Genomic DNA, 20,000 nt, shown 5'->3' with positions numbered 1-20,000 from the left:
TTTAGAACCCTCCAGTGACTGTTCATCACACCTGGAATAAGACTCAGACTCTCCATGGCCCTTGAGGTGACATGACAACCTGTGTGTCCCTGCTCCCTGCACCACCCCCCATCATTCTCTCATGCTTCCTTATTTTCTTTCTCTTTGTAGCACTTTTTTGCTACCTGAAATTATCCTGCATCTATTTCTTTACATGTGTCCTGTCTACCTCCCCAGCTAGAGCATAAGGCCCTCAAGTCTGGGTCTCTGTCCTGTCCACCAGTCTATTTCCAATGCATGGAACCAAGCCCAGCACCTAGTAGGCAGGTAGACTTTTTTTATTCAGTGGACCCTGGGATGCTCTGAAGTGGTTCTGAATAGTGAAGCAGCCCCGTCAAGGAGTGCCTTCTGCGGGGATTCCTCCCATGACTGTGGGGTGTGGGTGCTGGAGCAGGAGGGCTCTGACATGAGGGAAAGTGGGGACCCCAAGAGTTGAGTTGTGGTGTGGAAAGGGTCCACACCAGCGGTTCTAAGTTGGGGCAATTTCTCCCCCTTCCCCTCCCCCGGTGGACATTTGGCAGTATCTGGAGGCATTTTTAGTTGTCACAACTGGGGAGGATGCTATTGGCATCTGCTGTGTCCTCACAAGGCAGGAGGGCAAGTTTCTGCCTTCTAAAGAGTGCATGAGGCCTCTTTTGTAAGGGCCTTAATCCCACTCATGAGGCAGGAGCCCTCATGGCCTTAACCACCTGTTAAAATCCCCACTGCTTAATACCATCACATTGGTGACGCCTGAAATTTGAAAAGAGACACATTCAAACCATTGCCCTAGCAATGCTGGTAAACTCCCTGCGATGTACAGAGCAGCCCCCGCCACAAAGAATTACCCAGCCAGTAGTGCTGAATATTTCTAAGTCGGCAGAATACGGCTGTGTCCCTCTCTGTGCCTGTGGTTGTGGCTTTAAATCTCTTTGGCAACAGAATGGGAAGACCCCAAGAATGGGAGTTCCTCAGAATGTGCAGGCGTCCAGCTCCATTTCTGTGTTTCTGTTTTCTGCTTGGTGCTGCCTCCTGCTCTGTCTTGCTAATCGTGTATTTCTGTTCTCCCCCTTCCTTCCCTCCCTCCTCTTCTCTCCTGCCTTCCTCTCTCTTTCCTTCTTGCCTTCCCCATTTCCTTCCTTCTTGTCTTTTTCCTCTTCTTCCTTCTCCCTCTGCTCCCTCTCCCTTTGTCTCTCATTTAACAGCCCATTATGAAGATTTGAAGTTTAGTAGGTTTATAGTCTCGGTCCTTAATTTTTAGAGTGGGTAATTGCGTGGGCTCTACTAAATGAAATTTACTGTCTCTTTCCTTCCATGGCATATGGTGTCGGAATGGGACTGCTTTTTATCCCCTGCGGTGAGTGATATTTCTTTCCCCTCGTCCCTCTATGCATTTTGAATCTTCTGACAACAGCCAACTAAGCATCTCTTTCAGGCAACAGCTCTGGAGGAAATTCATCCAGACAGTGTGAGTTTACCCAGAAAAGAAGACCAAGGCAGGTTAGTTTCAAGGAAACAGGCAGGTTAGTGTTCATGAAAAATACAATGCATAATATGGGATTTTGAGGGAAGACAGACCTGAGTGGTGTTTGTTTTGCAAAGTGCTTTAAAGTATGTTTGAGACTTCTGCAGATGACTAAGGAGGCAGTGTGTCAGGGAGGTCCCAGCCTCAGGGAGGCTGAGGGGATGAGGAGCAAGACAAGGTCCACACCTACATCCTAGATGTGGTTTCCACCAGGACTTACCCTATTTCCCCAGCGCATGGAACAGTGACCTGATATTAATACATATCTCTTCCCTTTCACCTTAGGAAAAGGGCAAGAGACAAATGATGAGAGACTATTGAATATTATTTGAAGGAATGATCACAGGAATATTCTGCTCTTGCCCCAGTGTGGGGCCCTAGCTTGGACTCTAAGCCCCCTTGTCCTCCTGGATAAATACTCCCTGCCCTGTTCTGGCGCCTTCCCTGGGGGATGATGACAGTGAATAAAAAGATCCATTACTTGTGCTTTGATCTCCTGGGATAAGAGACAGATAACCCCAAGGTGGAAGCAATCAAAATAATGTCCCTCCAGATTTTTCTACCCAGATTCTTGCAAAGAACTCAAAGCCATTCTGATCTGTCATTTTCTCCTGCCTGTGCTTTTCCTTGGGATGGTCAAACCTCTAGCTCCCTTGGTACTTGCCAGTTCTGATCGGAGGCTGTAGGGTCTTGTGTTGTAGAGTCTAGTGGGCATGACAGTCATTTATTCATGGCTTTGGCTAACGTGTAGAGATAAGACCCTCAGTGGTGCTATGGCTTAGGGTCTCCCTGTCTAGAATCAGGGAGGTGACATGATATAATGGTGATGTAACATGATATAATGGTGATGTAACATGATGGAGATTGACAGGTGGGTCGGAAGACAGCATAGAGTGATAATGGCCTAGGGGTGAGTGGACTCTTGAGATGGCACCTTCCAGCTCTAGTTTCAGAGTCTGCCAGGCAACTAGCTTGTGATCTCTACCTTCCCTCCCCACCCCTACCACCATCTCCCCAGTTCATCCATGTGTCTTTGAGAGCAGGGACCAGAACTGCTTCGTGTCTTCATGTCTTGTGGTCTCAACTGCATCTACCCCACTTGTGCCTGGTGCAAGGTCAGCGCTCAGTAAATGCAAGTCAAATTGAATTATCCCAGACAATGAAGCTGATCTGGGCTCAATCTCCCCTGGAGTTAACAGGCAGACCTTGCCTGGCATCCTTGTCTGCACTGGACCCATTAAAGCTCCCGGCAGCCTCCATCACTCCTGTCCCTTCTGCCTTCATTCCAGCTCTGTCTCATAAGTCGTCCAGAAGGCTGTCACCAGCAGCCATTAGACAAGACAAATGGGCAACTCCAGCCCTCTGTTCCTCTCCTCCAGCTTGGCTGTGTGTGCATTGAGCAGTGAGACTGGATGTCCTGGGCACCGAATTGCCACAGTTGTGCATCTGGGCTGGCCAGAGCTGGCCAGTGGAGCTTGCCCAGTTGTAGCTGGGGGCTCCCCATGACTGCTTTCAAAAGAGAACATATGGGGACTATTTTCCTACCTGAAAGAAAACCTATAGGGAGGTGAGCTGGTCCACAGAGAGCAAGGAACTGTTTAAGAAGGCTACTGGGAATATCAGTCAGGTATTCAGAGACCTTACAAAGTGACCATATATATAGGGCACTAAATGCAAATATAATTGCTGGTAATGCCAGGGACTTTATTCATACATTTTGTTCCAGGGGTCATGTTCTTTAGCTAATTGTGGGAGTGTGAAAGACAAAGGGATAGACCAAAAAGTGAAACTTGTGAAAGTCCAATAGTTAGCTCATATCAGGGTCAAGTGCTTAGTTAAGTGCCTGACATTTGCCTGGCTCTGTGCTGAGTCATATGGGGAATATGGGATAAGAGGAGATTCTGGCAAGGTGTGGTGGCTCACGCCTGTAATCCCAGCACTTTGGGAAGCGGAGACAGGCTGATCACTTGAGGTTGGGAGTTTGAGACTAGCCTGACCAACATGGAGAAACCCTGTGTCTACTAAAAATACAAAATTAGCTGGATATGGTGGTGCATGCCTGTAATCCCAGCTACTCAGGAGGCTGAGGCAGGAGAATCATTTGAACCCTGGAGGTGGAGGTTGCAGTGAGCCAAGATCTTGCCATTGCATTTCAGCCTGGGCAACAAGAACGAAACTCCATCTCAAACAAAAAAAAAAAAAAAAAGAGGAGACTTGGCCCCTGCACTTGGGGTGTTCCCAGTTTAGGCAGCAGTCTCGAGGCACAGGGAGATGCTTCTCTGCAGTGCCTGGGCAGCTTGGTCCTGCACACATGCCCTCTAGGCCCTTTTGGCACACACAGAGCCCACACTCAGTGGGGAGGCCAAGACCATCACATTTCACTTGCCCTGTCAGAGTGTGTCCTTCCAACCCACCTCCAGAGCAACTGTTTACTCCAGAGTGGCAGCTGCATTTCCCTCGCTCCCCAGTGCAACCTTCAAACATGTCCCCCATTCTTGCCTGGTCCACATCCTCCCCGGCCTTGTGCCTGCCATTCTCATGTAGGGCTCCAGCCTTTCTCTCACCGCTGCCTTGTTCTGGCCCACCATCCTCAGTGCCCGCGGGGTCATCCGGCTAGTGCCATTGTCTTGGGGATCCTCGGCTGCCTCCCTTCTAGTGGCCTTCTCTCCCACTCCACACCACCATCACAGCTGCACTCCGAGTCATGGCAGCCCTTGATCCTCTACTTCTCAAACCGTACATGTCCAAATCCCACTGTCTGGAAACAGCATCTTACCCAATCTCACCATTGCATTCCCCTGCTCCCTCTCTTCTGCATATCCCGGTATCCACATATTTCACACATTTGCAGCCTTTCCTTTCTGCTGGGGCTAACCCATTGGACAGCTTTTTCTGGGTGTGACTCCCTTTCCTGTCCAGTGGAAAAGGCCCAGCTCATCACCCACACCAGGTCCCGATAGCACCTTCACTTATTAGTCCCCAGTCCTGCCCACCCACCTGATCACCTCCTACTCTTAGTTGTAATATCTGCCTGCCTTCCTTCTGCCTGTGCCCTGAGGCTGCTTTCAGAAACACACCAACATCTCTTCAACTGGGTCCCAACAGAAATGCATTCACGTATCAGAGCCGCTATTCCAAGCCCTCCCCTGAAGCCACCTTCCCTATCTTTGTCAGTCTTGCTACGAGGCCTTTCCTCTTTTCCGAGAAAACAGAAGCCATCCAGTTCAGCCTCTCTCAACATCCCCCGCCCACAGCAAATATGTATTTACAGCTGTATCTGTCAGCTTCCGTTAGACCTATACTACCTAGTGCCGTAGCCATTAGTATTGAGCCCCTGGAACCTGGCTCATCTAGATGGAGGTGTGCTCTAAATATGAAACGCACGCTGGATTTTGAAGTTCTGGTATGAAAACAAGAATACAAAATACATCAGTGATTTTTATATTGACTGGATGTTAAAATCATAGTATTTGGCTGGGTGCAGTGGCTCACGCCTGTCATCCCAGAACTTTGGGAGGCCGGGGCGGGAGGATTGCTTGAGGCCAGGAGTTCAAAACAAACCTGGGCAACATAGTAGGACACTTTTTATAAAAAAAAAAATACAAAAATTAGCCAGGTGTGGTGGTGTTCACATGTGGTCCCAGCCACTCAGGGCTGAGGCAGGAGGTTTGCTTGAGCCTGGGAGGTCAAGGCTGCAGTGAGCTGAGATCACACCACTGCACTCCAGCCTGGGCAGCAGAGTGAGACCCTGTCTCACAAAAACAAAAATAGAAACAAAACATGGTGTTTGTGAAATTTGGTTAAGGAAAATATTAAAATTAATTTTGTAATTTCACCAGTGGTGCGATCTCGGCTCACTGCAACCTCCACCTCCTGGGTTCAAGTGATTCTCCTGCCTCAGCCTCCCAAGTAGCTGTGATTACAGGCTTGCTCCACCACACCCTGCTGATTTTTGTATTTTTAGTGGAGACGGGGTTTTATCATGTTGGCCAGTCTGGTTTTGAACTCCTGGCCTCACGTGATCCACCTGCCTCAGCCTCCCAAAGTGCTGGGATTACAGGCATGAACCACCACACCCGGCCTCTTCTGATGTTTTTAAATGTGGCTGCTGGAAATTTAAAATGACATCGGTGCCTTGCATTACATTTCTGTGGCGCAGCTCTGAGTGGGAATATAGGCTGAGCCATGATAACAGAGAGACCTGAAAATGCAGTAGCTCCAAGATCAAAGTGTTTTTCTCTCACACATAAACCTGGAGGTAAATAGTAGTGGTCCAAGGATAGAGGGTGGCAGGCGGCATTGCCATCAGCAGCATGTGGTCTCTATATGTTGTCATTGTCAGCCAGCAAAAAAGGCCAGGAACATCCAGGGCAAGGAGATAACCTGGATGTTCCAGTCACTTTACTTCCATTTACTAGTTCAGGTTTAGCCATGGCCTCCTGAGCTCAGGGAGGCTGGTCAGTGTGGTCAGAGCTGGGTGGCCATGCGTCTGTTTCAGATATAGGGCATCGTATGACTAAAAGGAAAAAAAGGAGAAGGGACCTGTGGAGGGGGAGCTGTCCCTTCTCTCACGGCAGATGAGGCTGCACCTGTGCTCCAGCTTCCCTCCATCTGCCTTTTTGCAGGGCTTGTTTCAGAAAGCGCTCCTTTCTTCTGGCTTTCTCTTTCCTGTCCCACTGGCTCCTCTTCTGAGCCCTTCTCATCTTAATTTAAACACCCTTCCTTGGAGGGTGTGCTTTCCCCCACAGATTGTCCTAATTACGCCCCCTCCCTTCCTAGACTGGCTGCTTGGCTCTCTCCACTCACTTCTCCGCTGCTTGTCTACCCGCTACCATCTACATGCTGCCTAACCTCTCCTATGGAAGGGCTCCTGCTACAGTCCACAGTGACATCTTGGCTGCCCAGCCTTGTGGAGAATGCTCAGTCCTTGTTTCATCTGACTGCTGTTCTCCATAGATCCTCTGGACTAACCATTGCTTCTCAGTCTCTTTCCCTACAGTCTCCCAAATATTGAGTTCCCAGGGTTTTAGCCTGGTTCTTCTTCCTCTCCTGTTACTTACCACCTTACCCCAGACCTAAGTTGTCATTATCACCCTGAGCCTGGGGACTCCCAGGTCTCTGTGTCTCGAGCCTGGATCATTATCTGGAGAGCCAGACCGGTAACTTTTCTGTTACTAACAGTGTGCCCAAACTGAATGAATACTACACCAAAATCATCATCTTTACCCTTCTCCAAAAACAAAGGGAACAGTCTTCCTCTCTTTCCTCCTGGATTCTTTATCTTTGTCACTGATATCACCATCAAAATTGTCAGTGAAGCCAAGAGCCCTCTTACCTCCCCCCAGCTTCATTGATTTTGACACTACTGGATTTATCTCACTAGAATCTGCCTCTTCTCTTTGATCCTCTTTCCCTGCCCCTCAATACCTGTCTCATTTCTCTTTCCAGGACTATTAGAATAACTCTCAAGCTGATCTTCCCAGCTTGTATTTCTGTTCTCACTCCAGTGTATCTATGAGAGTGATCACCCTAAAATGCAAATTTTATGATGTCATTACCTATTGGAGGCCCTCCTGTTGTCCCTCAGCACCTTTAGGACCATCAGGGCACCATCCCAGTTCCCCCACGAGACACACAGATTCTTTATGCCCCGGCTCTTGTCCTCCCATCTGCCTCCCCTTCTGGGTGCTCAGGCCCCTCCCGCCAGCTAGGCCAGTCACCCAGGGCTTCCTCATGCCTTTGGGGCCTTCACACACTGGAACACACTCTGCTTCCTTGCTTCCCTGGGAAACTCACTTCCCTCCTTCAAGGCTGACTCTTGTGTAGAACCTGGCAGGTAGTAGTCACTTGACACATGTACATTAGATAAATGCATGAGGCCTTCCCTAAAACTTGCCCCACTACCTAGAGTTTGCTTTCCCTTTGTCTGTACTTCCTTAGAATTTTGCGATTCTCTCTATGGAACTACTTCATTGTACAGTTAATTCTGGCTCTGTCCTCTGGCCGCAGGATGCCTTCCAGAACCAATGACCCCATCTTAGTCACCTGTGATTTGACAGCACATGAACACCTGTTTCATGGTGGGAGCATGGCAGGATTTTGTCATATCACTTACTGTATCAGGTTGTGGCCATTTGCCTATATGACCGTGTCCTCCTCTGATCACTTTGAAAGCAGAAACACATCTTATCGTTCTCTGCATACATAATGCCTTGCTTAAGATAGGTTTTTAATAGGTATTTGATGAAATAATAAGGAAATGAACGATTGAATGAGTGACTGCATTACCCACGTCAATTAGAAAGCGCAAGATTAAGTACTAAATGAATGGTGCACACATACGTGCTGCGGAGGATTGGAGGAGGGTGAAAGTGTGGGCTGGAGCAGCTCAGTGCTTACCCAGGGCACCGTGGGAATGGGGTATGAGAATGAGGGTTATTAGGTAGGATTTGGACATGGTTATTAAAGCTGAGAACTTTCCAGGAAGAGACTACTTAGACAAAAAAAAAAAAAAAAAAAAAAAAAAAAACAGGCCAAAGTAACATAGTGTATTCAGTGTTCGGCAAGGACCATTTAGATGTAGCTAAGTTGTCATAGAATTCAGTAGAAGGTGAGCCTGCAAAGGCACGTTGGGGCCAGACTTGAAGGGCCTGAGGGCCAGGCAGGTGCATCTGCAGTGGAGAGTAGCTAGGTTGGTGCAAGAGAGACTGGAGGCAGGAGATAGGGTAGACGTATTGCAAAATGAAGCAAGGAGTGGCGGCAGTGGGAACAGAAGAGGGGCAGTGGGTGGGAGGCAGATCCTTCGGCAGTCTTTAGTGGGTGAGCAGATGGAGAGGCTGTGGGGACAGGGAGAGTGCAAGGCAGCTCTGCCAGGGATTTGCATGAGGCCAACTGGTGCTATGAAGTGGAACTGGGAAGCCAGAAAGAGCCCCCAATTATATAAAAAGATAATGGATTATGTTTGGGACACATAATTTGGACATTTCTTATTAGTAGCCAGAAAAAGGAGTCTGATGTGTAGATGAGAAATTGGGAGTGGAGATAGGGGTTTTGGAATTATCTGCATAGGGCTGATAGTTGGAAATTAGTAAGTTTCTTAAGGGAGAAAGTACACAATGAAGAGTGGCCTGTGGACTAAATCCAGGGTGTAAAATTGGGGGATACTTACAGCTAGGATTACACAGAAGAAGAAGGAGAGCAAGGGAAGAGGTTGGGGTGTACGAGAGTTCTGGTTCTTCCATATCCATGTCAGCAATTGGTTTGGTCAAGCTTTTTAATTTGAGCCATTCTAATAGATTTCTAGTAATATATCATTATAGTTTTAATTTGCATTTCCCCGGTGACTAATAACGTTGGACATATTTTGATATGTTTGCTTGCCACCTATACAACTTTGGTGAAGTGTCTATTCAAATCTTTTGCCCATTTTAAAAATTGGATTGTTTGTTTTCTTGTTACTGATTTTTGAAAGTTCTTTATATATTCTGGATACAAGTCCTTTATCTGGCATGTGCTTTGCATATAATATTTTCTTCTCACCTGTGGCTTTTCACTCTGGTCTTTTGAAGAGCATATATTCTAAATTTTGATGATGTCCACTTTACTAGTTTTTTTAATTTTATGGGTTGTGCTTTTGGTGTCAAGTCTAAGAAATCTTTGCCTAACTCAAGGTCACAAAGATTTTCTTCTAGTAGTTTCATAGTTTTAGGTTCTACATTTATGTCTATGGTTCATTTTTTGGTTAGTTTTTGCATATGGCATGAGTAAGGATTGGGATTTCTTTTTTCTTTAATATACAATGTCCAGGTGTTCCAGCACAATTTGTGAAAAGACTTTTTTCCCCCGCTGTACCTTTGTTAAAATCAGTTTTCCACAAATGCTCAGGTCAAAGTAGTAATTCTGAAGGAAGGAATAGAAGTTGGCATAAAAGCCAAGACAAGCTTGGCTCAAACATTCATAAAGTTCGCATGTTGTCAGGTGAAGTCAAGGCATTGGGGATAGGAAGAATGAAACCCCGAAAGTTGAGGACCAGATCAATGATGGGTGTACATTGTAGGAGGCATGGGTTTCTTTGAAAACACATTGTTTTGTACTTGCTCAGCCTCTTGTGTTCAGGGAGTGCTTTCTGAAGGAGGGGATGTCTGAGCCGATATAGTCAGTGAGCAAAGATGAGAGTGCAGTAGGAGGACAGTGAGCAAAGGTGTGCAGGCATGCAGCAGCACTGTGTGAGTGTGCACGCATGCATGTGTGCGTGTTTAAGGGGTGCTATGAGTAATGCACTGTTTCTAGAAAGTAGAGGGGGATGAACAGGGAAGCACAACATAAGGTTTGACAGAGAGTCAAGTCAGATCTTGTGTGCCATGCTGAGGAATTCCATTTATTTTGAGGATGGAAGCTTTTAAAGCAGGGTTTTACACTTCAAAGTGCGCACTTTGGCAGCTATGAGGGGGAGTGGTTGAGGAGCGCTAGGTGGTGGTCCTGCCAGCCTTGAGCAGCAAAACTAGATAACAGTTAAGAGGCTGCAGTTAAGTCACTGAGATGAAAGGACTGAAATAGGGCGGTGGTGTTATGACTGGAAAGAGGAGGACTGGTTTGAGAAATTTTAAGGAAGTACAACCAGAAGCAGTTGGAGACCGGTTTTAGGGAGGTGAGGAACTGGATGAGGGCACAATGCCTGGGTAGCTGGTGCTGCTATTAACTAAACTTAGGAATATAACAGGAAGAATGTAGGAGTGAAGAGGTGGGCTTACTTTGGGTCTTCAAAAGTTTGAGATGTTCTTCAGACATGTTCATGGAGATGTCATAAGGCTGTTGGATATAAGTAAAGCATACCCATGGAGGTGACTGTGAAAGAGATCAATCAGGTGTCTCCTGGGAGGACGACAGGAGGCCTCTGCAAAGACCTTGGGTGGCTGTCGTTTAAACGGGAGGCAGAAGAACATACCTGGAGGGAATGGTTAGAGCAGTGGGAGGAGAACCCTAGAAGAGTGGTTTCATGGAATCCAAAGAGGTTGATTAAATGAGATAATGTATATGATGTTGTTAGGACAGCACCTGGCAGGTTGTAAATGGTAATGCCAACTAGTGATATAATTAGACAAGAATCAAAAGTTCATCAGTTTTGAAAAAATGAGTGTTGATGTTGACTTGGCAGGTGCAGTTTGGGTGGGGTGGTGGGGACAGAAAGCAGAGTGCAGTGGGTCAAGGAAAACATGGCATGGAGTGAAATCAGCAAATGTTGAGGAATCATTTGAGAAGCCTGGCTTGCATTGAAAGTGAACAGAGAAGGGGGAGCCAGAGGCCACAGCTGCTCAGTGGTGGGTCTGCATAGGAGGGGCGGGCCTTGACTGTTAGCACAAGGGAACAGTGGACCTTGGGAAGGGGCCAAAGAAGAGGGAATCCTGGTGAGGCAGAGTCCCAGGGGAGAGGAAGGCAGGCTGTAGGGGTTCTTGAGCCCTCGTTTGTTGGGAAGGTGTGGGGCATAAAGTCAAGGCAGCTCACCGAGAGTGGCCTCGGTTTAACCAGTGTGTGAGCTGAGAGCCAGGGGCTGAGGGCAGGGCGATGGTTGGAGGTGAAGGGTGGTGTTAGGGGCTGAGCAAGCAGGGTGATGGTTAGAGGTGAAGGGCAGTGTTAGGGGCTGAGAGCGGGGTGATGGTTAGAGGTGAAGGGCAGTGTTAGGGGCTGAGAGCGGGGTGATGGTTAGAGGTGAAGGACAGTGTTAGGGGCTGAGAGTGGGGTGAAAGTTAGAGGTGAAGGGCAGTGTTAGGGGCTGAGGGCCAGTTGATGGTTACAGGTGAAGGGTGGTGTGGGTTAGAGGTGAAGGGTGGTGTTAGGGGCTGAGACAGGGTGATGGTTAGAGGTGAAGGATGGTGTTAGGGGCTGAGACAGGGTGATGGTTAGAGGTGAAGGATGGTGTTAGGGGCTGAGAGTCGTGCGATGGTTAGAGGTGAAGGGCAGTGTTAGTGCTGAGAGGCGGTCGATGGTTGGAGTTGAAGGATGGTGTTAGGGGCTGGGAGCTGGGCGATGGTTGGAGGTGAAGGGTGGTGTTAGGGTCTGCGTCCACATAAATGGTTAGAGGGAAGGGGTGGTATTAGGGCTGGAAGCTGGGTGATGGTTAGAGGTGAGGGGTGGTGTTAGCACTGGGAGCTGGGCAATGATTAGAGGTGAGGGGTTGTGTTAGTGCTGGAAGCCAGGCGGTGGTTAGAGGTGAGGGGTGGTGTTAGGGCTGGGAGCCGGGTGGTAGTTAGAGGTGAGGGGCGGTGTTAGTGTTGGAAGCCGGGCGATGATTGGAGGGGAAGGGCGGTGTTAATGCTGGGAGCCAGATGATGATTGGAGGGGAAGGGCGGTGTTAATGCTGGGAGCTGGGCGATGATTGGAGGGGAAGGGTGGTGTTAGGGCTGAGAATGGGGTGATGATTAGAGGTGAAGGCAGTGTTAGGGGCTACACTGTCTCCTCTCTGCAATTTCTATGTTGAAGACCTAACCCCTAAGACATCAGAATGTGACTGTTTGGTGTTGAGGTGAGAAAGTTAAAGTGCGGTTGTTGAGTTTGGCCCTGATCCAGTTTGACTTCTGTCCTTACGTGAAGAGTAGCTCAGCACACAGGCAGGCATAAGGGAAGAAAGACCACTTGCAGGCGTGGGGAGAAGGCGCCACCCGCATGCCAAGGAGAGAGGCCTTGGAGGAAGCCAGTCCTGCCCACACCTTGATCTTGGACTCCCACCCTCTGGAATTGTGAGAGAAGGAATTTCTGTGGCTTAAGCCTTCCAGTCTGTGGTGTACCAGTCAATGGCAGCCCCAGCCGATGCGAAGGGTCTGTGGTGTGGGAGGAGCTGGCGGAGCAAGCTCCGAGGCTGGTAGCGGCCCAGCCTGGTACCCCAGGTGCGGACGAAGGTGTGAGTTAGTGGCGGGAGCAGCCTGCACGGTGGTGTGATTTCCTCCAGCAAGAGGGATGACCAAGAACAAGGGGCTGAAGGACACCTCTGTGCCACGGAGGTGCCACATGAGTGATGGGGATGGGCTGTGGCTGTGCCTCCAAGAGAGAGCAAGCAGCCGGGGTCAGCTGGGAGCACAGCTAACGCGCTCCCCAAGGTGCAAAGCATCACTTTTTCTTGTTAATACAGGGCTGTATCTGGCTGAGCCAAACGGCCACAGGCAGTGTTATAGATACTGCCTATAAAGACTCTCCAGTAAAACCTCTTTATTTCACCCCTTAAAAGGGTAAGAGTTACTTTAGTGCGTGGAAATCTGCAGCAGCAAGGCTCTGGAAGAACCGAGAGATGAAGGAGGCTGCTTTTCCAATCTGAGGGGTCATTTCTGGGCCGTTGAGAATTTGTGGCGGGAGGGCCAGCCCCAGTCCAGTTTACCCACAGAGCAGGAGGAGCGCAGCCAGCCCTGGGGGACCCTGGAGGTCTCTGGCGGCTCGTCCACCCTGTGGACCCCTGGGCATGGGGGCTGCTGTCTGTCCACACATCGCCTAATGCTGACTGCAGCATCGCCGGGCGCCACGTGTACTACTAGCTGTAGGGGATGAAAAGACAAGCGGCCTTGAATTATTCATTCATTCACTCAATAACCATTCATTAAGGGCCTGCTCTGTGTCCAGAATCGTGTGGCTACGGAGATGAATCAGGTGTGGTCCTCACCCTCAAGGAGCTGAAAAGATAGACAAATCAGCATAATGAAAAACTCAGAAGTGGCTTGCGTCTAATGAAGGGTGCAGAGGAATTTCTGTGGGAGTTCAAAGGAAGGGGAAATTAATTTGGGATGGGGAGTTTGAGAAGACTCAAAGGAAAGAGGGATTACTCCGGATTTTTTAAGTACAGCTGTCTCTTGGTATCCACTGGGGACTGGTTCCAGGACCTCCCTCAGATACCAAAATCGGGGACACTCGAGTGTCTTGTGTAAAATGTGTAGTATTTGCATATAACTTATGTACGTCCTTCCGTATACTTTAAATCATCTCTATGTTACTTCTAATACCTAATACAGTATAAATGCTATGCAAATAGTTGCCACACTATTATTTTTATTGGTGTCATTTTTATTATTGTATTGTTATTTTTAATTGTTTATTTTCCTGAATATTTTCAATCCATGGTTGCTTGAATTTGCAGATGCAGAACCCACAGATATGGAGGGTGGGATATACAAGCAGTTGAGGGAACTCACAGGTACAGAGAGAAAGATAAATACTCCTCCAAGGCAGCGTGCAAGGAACAGCCTGTTGGAGTGGTGGGAGATTCTCAGAAAATCTGAGGAGAAAGAGCGCACTATGGCTAGGGGGTCAGGGAGGGCTTCCTAAAAGAGGTGTCTGAGGGAGAAGAGAAGAGCCCTGGTAGGGAAAGGGGGAACAAGGGACAGGGACAGCATTGGCAAAGACATGGAGGAGGGTTAACGGGCCAGTCCAGGCCTCTGCATGGAGGCTTTGTCACCTTGTGGGGGTGAAGGGGCTGCTGTGACTGCAGAGATGTGTGGAAACCAGACAGGACAGAAAGGGGCCTCAGCCGTGCCAGAGACTCAACTGGGACAGCTCTTCACATCCTGTTGTACGTCTTTCCCCTGCTTGTGGGTTGACCTTAAATCCCAAAAGGCTATGCTTCACAAGTTTTCAGCACATCTGAAAAGACTCAACTGGGATAGCTCTTCTGAGAGTGGGGATGTCCTGAGAACCTTGAGCAGGCCAGTGGCTGTATCCCACTAGGGGTGAGCTGGAAGGAGCTGCAGGGGGAGGAGTCCCCTCCAGTGTTGACACAAGCATGGGACGAGAACATGGAGAGGAGCTTGCGGGGGTGAGAAGGTCACAATGAAGGGGCTCCCCTTTCCTTGGCATGAGCCTTAGAGCTCAGGACTGGGCAGAGGGTGAAGTGCTTGGGGCTCATGGGGAGAAAGGCTCAATGGTAGTGCAAGGGATCCCGGCTTCCTGGGCATGCTGGAGGCATCTTGAGTCCACCTGGGTTGGAAGAGTCATTGTGTACTGAGGCCCCATGGATGGAAAGAGGGGGAAGCCCCAGGTCTCTGAAAGCTTTTCTCTATCTCAGTCCTGCCCTTACTGCAGCCTCAGACCTCCCAGCCTCACTGTGGCTCAGGGCTTCTCTGCAGGGCAGTCCCCGGGGCTGGAGGATGTGCCGGATCATATTTTTCCTCATTAGGCAGCAGCTGGGACTCAGAGCGTCCTAGCCCAGCCAGGCAGCCAGGCCTGGGGGACACAGCGCAAGCCGTGAGCATTCGCTGCATATTAAGTCTTGAGCAAGCTGCTCTCCTTCATCCATCTGGTCCTCCCTCCTGGGACTACTGAGGAAGCGCGCTGTTTGGTAACTGCCTGTTGAGGACATGTTTCTCTGGTGTCTCAAGAGAGCCTGAGCCTTCACCTTGTCATTGATGTCTACAGCTCTAAAGTGCGGCTACCTGTTGTCATCCTAATTATTCTGATCCTCATATGTTTCATGCCAGCCAACCACTGGTTGAGGCTGTTTCCAGCCAGATATGAATCACTGTTGAAAACCTAATGAAAAGTGGGTCCCTGAATGGTACAGGGGTTGGGAGGTAGAGAGGATGAGATTTTAGATCTTAGTGAGTTGGCGATGACCAGCCTGATAGCTTTAAGCGTAGAATTCTGCATTAGATGCTGTGGGCAGGGAAAGAGGAATGGGGTGATACTCCCGTTAATATAAGATTCCCATGTTCTCTATTTCCCACTTGCTCGTTATCCCTCCGTCTCAAGGTGTGTGCAGTGATGCTCTGTGAGCCCACTGTATGGTGTTACACGGCAGACTGGCGTCCGGGCTGCCGTAACAAAATACCACAGACTGGGTGGCTTACATGGCAGAAATGTTTCTCAGTGTTCTGGAGGCTGGAAGTTCAAGATCATGGTGTCAGGCAGTTGGTTCCCGGTGAGGACCGTCTCCCTGGTTTGCAGACAGCCATCTTCTTGTTCTGTCCTCACGTGGTGGAGAGAAAAAGAGAGTGAGCTCTGGTGCCTCTCTCTTTTCTATTTTTGGCGATGGGGTCTTGCTCTGTTGTCGCCCAGGCTGGAGTGCAATGGTGCCATCTCGGCTCACTGCAACTTCTGCCTCCTGGGTTCAAGTGATTCTTCTGCCTCAGTCTCCCGAATAGTTGGTATTACAGGCACCCACCATCACGCCTGGCTAATTTTTGTATTTTTAGTAGAGGTGGGTTTCACCATGTTAGCCAGGCTGGTCTTGAACTCCCGACTTTAGGTGATCTGCCCGCCTTGGACTCCGAAAGTGCTGGGATTACAAGTGTGAGCCACTGTGCCCAGCTTTTTTTTTGAGACAGAGTTTGACTCTGTTGCCCAGGCTGGGGTGGGGTGGCATGATCCTGCTGGCTCGCTGCAACCTCCACCTCCTAGGTCACGTGGTTCTTGTGCCTCAGCCTCCCTAGTAGCTGGGATTACAGGCACACAGCATGCCTGGGTAATTTTTTTGTATCTTTAGTAGAGACAGAGTTTCATCATGTTGGCCAGGCTGGTTTTGAACTCCTGACATCAAGTGATCCAGCTGCCTTGGCCTCCCAAAGTTCTGGGATTACAGGTGTGAGTCACCAGTGTCTCTTCTTATAAGGACACTGATCCTATCAGATCAAGGCCCCATCCTAATGACCTTATTTAACCTTAGTTATGTCCTAAAGACCTATTTTTTTTTTTTTTTTGAGACAGAGTCTCACTCCGTCACCAGGCTGGAGTGCAGTGGTGTGACCTCGGCTCACTGCAGCCTCTGCCTCCTGGGTTCAAGCAATTCTCCTGCCTCAGCCTCCCGAGTAGCTGGGACTACAGGTGCGCACCACCACACTCAGCTATTTTTTTTGTATTTTTAGTAGAGACAGGGTTTCACCATGTTGGCCAGAATGGCTGAAGACCCTATTTTTAAAGGCAGTTGCATTGGGGTGGGGGCTTCAATATATGAATTTGGGGGGACCCGCTGAAGTCTATGGCACACTCTTGAATGCTGACTTTGCCAAAACAAGACGGGAATAGATGGCACTGCTAGGCTCCAGAGCAGACCCTCTGGTGTGTGCTGCCTCCTGTGCTGCAGGTGTAATTGGGGCCTTTGTCCACTGATGAGCCAGAGCCAGGCCCAGCATGATGCTGAAACATGAACAACTACATCAAAACATTCCGAGTTCCAGACCCACAGGGGGTGCGCACGTTTTCTGAGAGATTATTTTACTACTTTATTTATCTTATTACAAGTGATTGTTAAATAGAAGGTTGTAGATAGAAACATTGGTAACAGTGAGCTCCTTTGGCCCAAAGGGAAGGATAGCTGCCTCCACAGTCTAAAAACCATCTCACTGGGGTGTAGGAAGGACAGGGAGAAGGAAGGAGAGGATATTATCTGGGTGAGTTTTCAGAGGTCCAGGGGCAAGCCTGTTGGCTTCTGGGGATCAGCTAGCAAAGTCCACGCATACCTGGGGTGATTAGCCATCTGTAGAAGTGGTCAGAGCACCATATATGTGACTGAAGAGCCTGGGAACACTTAAATCAGCCCCACACCCCCACCTCAGGGAAGCAAGACCAGAACAAGAGGGTTACTGAGAAACCCAGACAGTCACACTGAGTAAATGACATTTAACTTCAATTATTCAATGAAGTGATGCATGTAAATAAATTCAGAAATCAAGGAAAAAAGGCTTTGCAATATTCTGTGTCCTGATTTTTTGTTTGTGGGATGGATTACAGTGAGTATGGAGCAATCCCCAGAAAACACACCATAGAACCTGAGTCTCTGTGCCCGCGCAGACATTCAAGGGCCACGTGTCAGGAAATTTATGTGGCTTGATTCCCCGTGCTGCTTTTCTGGGTTCTCAAGCTCTGAAAGATAAGGTTGATATTTCTTTTATTTCTATTAATATAATGGCTTTATTGAGATATAACTCAATACCACATAACTCACTTAAAGTGTATAATTCAGTGGTTTTTCATATATTCACAGAATAGTGCAACCATTATCACAATTTTAGAAACATTCCATCACCTCCAAAAAGAACACCGCACGTGTTAGCGGACACTCCCCATTTCTTCTAACCCCAAGCAACCACAAGTCTTTCTGCCTCTGTGGATTCAGCTATTCCGGACATTTCATATGCATAGAACTGTTCAATATGTGTATTGTGTATATGTCTAGCTTTTTAAACTTAGCATAATGGTTCATTTGCTTCTTTGTTTTTTGAGATGGAGTCTCGCTCTGTCACCCACGCTGGAGTGCAATGGCGCTATGTCAACTCACTGCAACATCCGCTTCCTAGGTTCAACTGATTCTCGTACCTCAGCCTCCCAAGTAGCTGGGATTATAGGCGCCATGCCACCACACTTGGCTAATTTTTGTATTTTTAGTAGAGACATGGTTTCACCATATTGACCAGGCTGGTCTCGAACTCCTGACCTCAAGCGATCAGCCTGCCTCACCCTTCCAAAGTGCTTGGATTACAGACATAAGCCACTATGTCCTGCCACACTTAGCATAATGTTTTTCGTATTGTAGTGTGTATCAGTACCTTTTATTTTTTATTGTTGAATAATATTTCATTGTATGGCTAAACCACATTTTATTTATCCATCAATTGATGGACATTTATGTTTCTTTTTGACAATTATGAATAATGCTGCTATGTATTTTTGTGTACAGTTTTTGTGTGGACAAGTTTTTCATTTTTGTAACATCTCCATCAAGAGAACAAAGAAGCTCTGTAGCTAGATGTATTGGCTGCCTACTGTGTGCAAGATAACTGTGTCGAACCCATGCCGTATCCTGTAATCTTCACAATAGCCCAAGGCTCTCCCTACTTCCTTATACTCAAGGCAACTGAGGTTCCAGAGCTAGGGAGGGCTGGAGCTGGGGTTGGAAGCCAGCTGTCTGTGATACCATAACACTTATCCTTAACACTGCTCCCAGAAGTTGGGCAACTGTTGGTATTACACCACTGCAGTCATCCACACTGAATAAGTCACACTGATTAAGTCTGTGTGCTGTGCCACTTCCATACATTATCTTACTGAATCCTCACACCAACCCTGTGAGCTACCATTTCTAATGTTCGGTGAGGAAAAAGGGTTCCGAGAAACGAAGTAGCTCACTTTGGTGACATGGCCCATCGGTGTCAGAGCCTGGGGAGCCTCGTTCAGCAGTGTGGGGCAGCTACTCCTTGAGACCACAGCCCTCCCTCATAGACCTGGCATTCTTTAACCCTCTATCACCTCAGGGAGAGTTCCTCATGTGCCCAGAATACTATTTGAAAGGACTGCCACGACCCGCCTCACTTTGTGCAATGCCTACCTGCCTGTGTGCGTGGGGACAGGGAGGTATCTAAGTATCAGGATGCCTGGATCTGGGACCTCGTGCAGACAGGACCCCTAGCGGCCTGCCCTGGTATTACAGGGTTCCTGAGGTGTGCATCCACGTTAGAATTCACTGCTACACCGGGCTGAAAACCGAGACCCTTAAGCTTGGAGAGGACTTGGTCTGGGGGACGGTTCTGAGCGTGGCAGGATGGAGAGGGGCTTGGGGAGCTGCCTGGAAGAGGAAGGTGGCAGCAGGGGGAGGCTGGAGAAGGAGGAGGGTAATAGTAGTGGTGGAGTACCAATTGTCTCCTTGTGGTTGCCTGCCCACAGCTGCTATCTTGGACGACCCCATGGAGTGCAGCAGAGGGGAGCGGCTCTCCATCACCCTGGCCAAGAATCGCATCAACCGCGCTCCTGAGAGGCTGGGCAAGGCCAAGGTCGAAGTGGACATCTTTGAGCTTCTCAGAGACAGCGAGTACGAGACTGCAGAAACCAGTACGTAGACTGGGCAGGGCTGCGTCTTCCCTTGCTGGCAGGGGCTGGATGAGCAGTGGTGTGAGCTGCACCCATCAATCACCAGGCCTCTGAGATATCTGATACTGATATTTCCAGGGAAAGGAGAGAAACGTGAACCAGGAGGTCCTGTGAGGCTCTCAGCCTGGATGCGATTCCTAGGTTTTGTTGCAAATCACGTGTGGAGTAGAATGAAGACAGGATATCCATTCATTCATTCATCCACTTATTCATTGCTCCATATACTGATTCATTCATCTTCTGGACATTTTATCCACAAATCCCTGAATGAAACCTCGTGTGTGACAAGAGAGGTGGCCAGCTCAAGGGTTTCATAGCCATTACATGTCTGACTGCTTGCCTTGCTTCCTTGTGCTGCTAAGGGCAGTGCTGTGGGAGAAACTGGGACTTAGGATGGAATTTGGCCACTCACTCTCTGGGTAGTCTCAGATAAGTCACTTATCCTGGCCAAACCTCAGTTTCCTCATCTTTAAAATAGGAATACTAGGCTCTATTTTGCAAATCTTGCAGGTTGTTGTGAGATTATATTTATTATTATTTTTTAAACAGAGTCTGTCTCTGTTGCCCAGGCTGGAGTGCAGTGGCAGGATCTCAGCTCATTGCAACCTCTGCCTCCTGCATTGAA

At 48.6% G+C, this 20,000-nt stretch overlaps 1 protein-coding gene across 2 annotated transcripts in view; it reads left to right on the top strand.

Moving 5' to 3' along the window:
* Nucleotides 1-20,000, top strand: part of GRIK4 (glutamate ionotropic receptor kainate type subunit 4) — a 337,173-nt gene that overhangs the window by 126,774 nt on the left and 190,399 nt on the right. For both annotated transcript variants that reach the window (XM_032285175.1, XM_032285174.1), the window contains exon 3: nucleotides 19,172-19,336. In XM_032285175.1, the coding sequence (XP_032141066.1) occupies nucleotides 19,172-19,336 (165 nt within the window). The remainder of the gene's footprint in view (nucleotides 1-19,171; nucleotides 19,337-20,000) is intronic.

This window comes from Sapajus apella, unplaced genomic scaffold (assembly GCF_009761245.1).
Source record: "Sapajus apella isolate SASKATOON/1434 unplaced genomic scaffold, GSC_monkey_1.0 scaffold16, whole genome shotgun sequence".
Taxonomy (NCBI): domain Eukaryota; kingdom Metazoa; phylum Chordata; class Mammalia; order Primates; family Cebidae; genus Sapajus; species Sapajus apella.
This window is presented reverse-complemented; position numbering and strand designations above follow the sequence as displayed.